The sequence below is a fragment of the Penaeus vannamei genome, chromosome 2 (assembly GCF_042767895.1).
Source record: "Penaeus vannamei isolate JL-2024 chromosome 2, ASM4276789v1, whole genome shotgun sequence".
Lineage (NCBI taxonomy): Eukaryota > Metazoa > Arthropoda > Malacostraca > Decapoda > Penaeidae > Penaeus > Penaeus vannamei.
In genome coordinates this window covers 9,670,300-9,671,345 of record NC_091550.1, presented here as the reverse complement: position 1 = coordinate 9,671,345, position 1,046 = coordinate 9,670,300, and the positions used below count along the sequence as shown (strand labels likewise).

The 1,046-nt window shown below is 36.9% G+C and overlaps 1 protein-coding gene across 1 annotated transcript in view; it reads right to left on the bottom strand.

Moving 5' to 3' along the window:
- Positions 1-202: 202 nt before the first annotated feature.
- The window catches only part of LOC138865288 (uncharacterized protein slr1819-like), a 1,689-nt gene continuing 845 nt past the window's right edge, over positions 203-1,046 (bottom strand). Inside the window, exons 1-2 of the mRNA XM_070135487.1 lie at positions 453-1,046; positions 203-221 (exon numbers count right to left, since the gene is read on the bottom strand). The exon at positions 453-1,046 is cut by the window's right edge and continues 845 nt beyond it. Of these exons, the coding sequence (XP_069991588.1) occupies positions 203-221; positions 453-1,046 (613 nt within the window). The remainder of the gene's footprint in view (positions 222-452) is intronic.

The window sequence follows — 1,046 nt, the reverse complement described above, 5'->3', positions numbered from 1 at the left end:
CAAATCGATCAACTGAGCCTTACACTAAAATTCGAGTCCACGAGTCTCTATGTAACCAAAAAAAAAAAAAAAAAAAAAAAAAAAAAAAAAAAAAAAGGCAAATAAATAAACAAATAACAAAAAATAAAAAATAAATAAAATAAAGTATAAAATAAAATCATGATAATAAAAACTGCGGCTTTGACTAGCTTCCCCGATCCCTTCAACCAATCCCCGAAGACCTGGAAAAAACCCAGAGGAACATCTTGGAAAAGGTTAAAGGGGCTACTTCGAGAACAGACCATAGGATGTAGTTATCTTCGGTAAATAACTGAGACACTGTGGGCGTTCGCTATTGTGAATCGTGTCGCCCGGTGCAATCGAGGATCAATACGATGACCTCCGAAGCGGTAGCCAGAATAAAAAAAAAAAAAAGAAAAAAAAAAAAAAATGTTAGCCTCGTAGCCCTTCGCCTCAAAAGCTGTAGCTTTGAAAATGGGTTATCCTCGAAAACAGTAGCTTCCATTAGGTTATCCTCGAAAACAGTAGCTTCCATTAGGTTATCCTCGAAAACAGTAGCTTCCATTAGGTTATCCTCGAAAACAGTAGCTTCCATTAGGTTATCCTCGAAAACAGTAGCTTCTATAAGGTTATCCTTGGAAACAGTAGCTATAAGGTTATCCTCGAAAACGGTAGCTTCTATAAGGTTATCCTTGGAAACAGTAGCTATAAGGTTATCCTCGAAAACAGTAGCTTCTATAAGGTTATCCTTGGAAACAGTAGCTATAAGGTTATCCTCGACACCAGTAGCTTCTATAAGGTTATCCTCGAAAATGGTAGCTTCTATAAGGTTATCCTTGGAAACAGTAGCTATAAGGTTATCCTCGAAAACAGTAGCTTCTATAAGGTTATCCTTGGAAACAGTAGCTATAAGGTTATCCTCGAAAACAGTAGCTTCTATAAGGTTATCCTCGAAAACGGTAGCTTCTATAAGGTTATCCTTGGAAACAGTAGCTATAAGGTTATCCTCGAAAACAGTAGCTTCTATAAGGTTATCCTTGGAAACA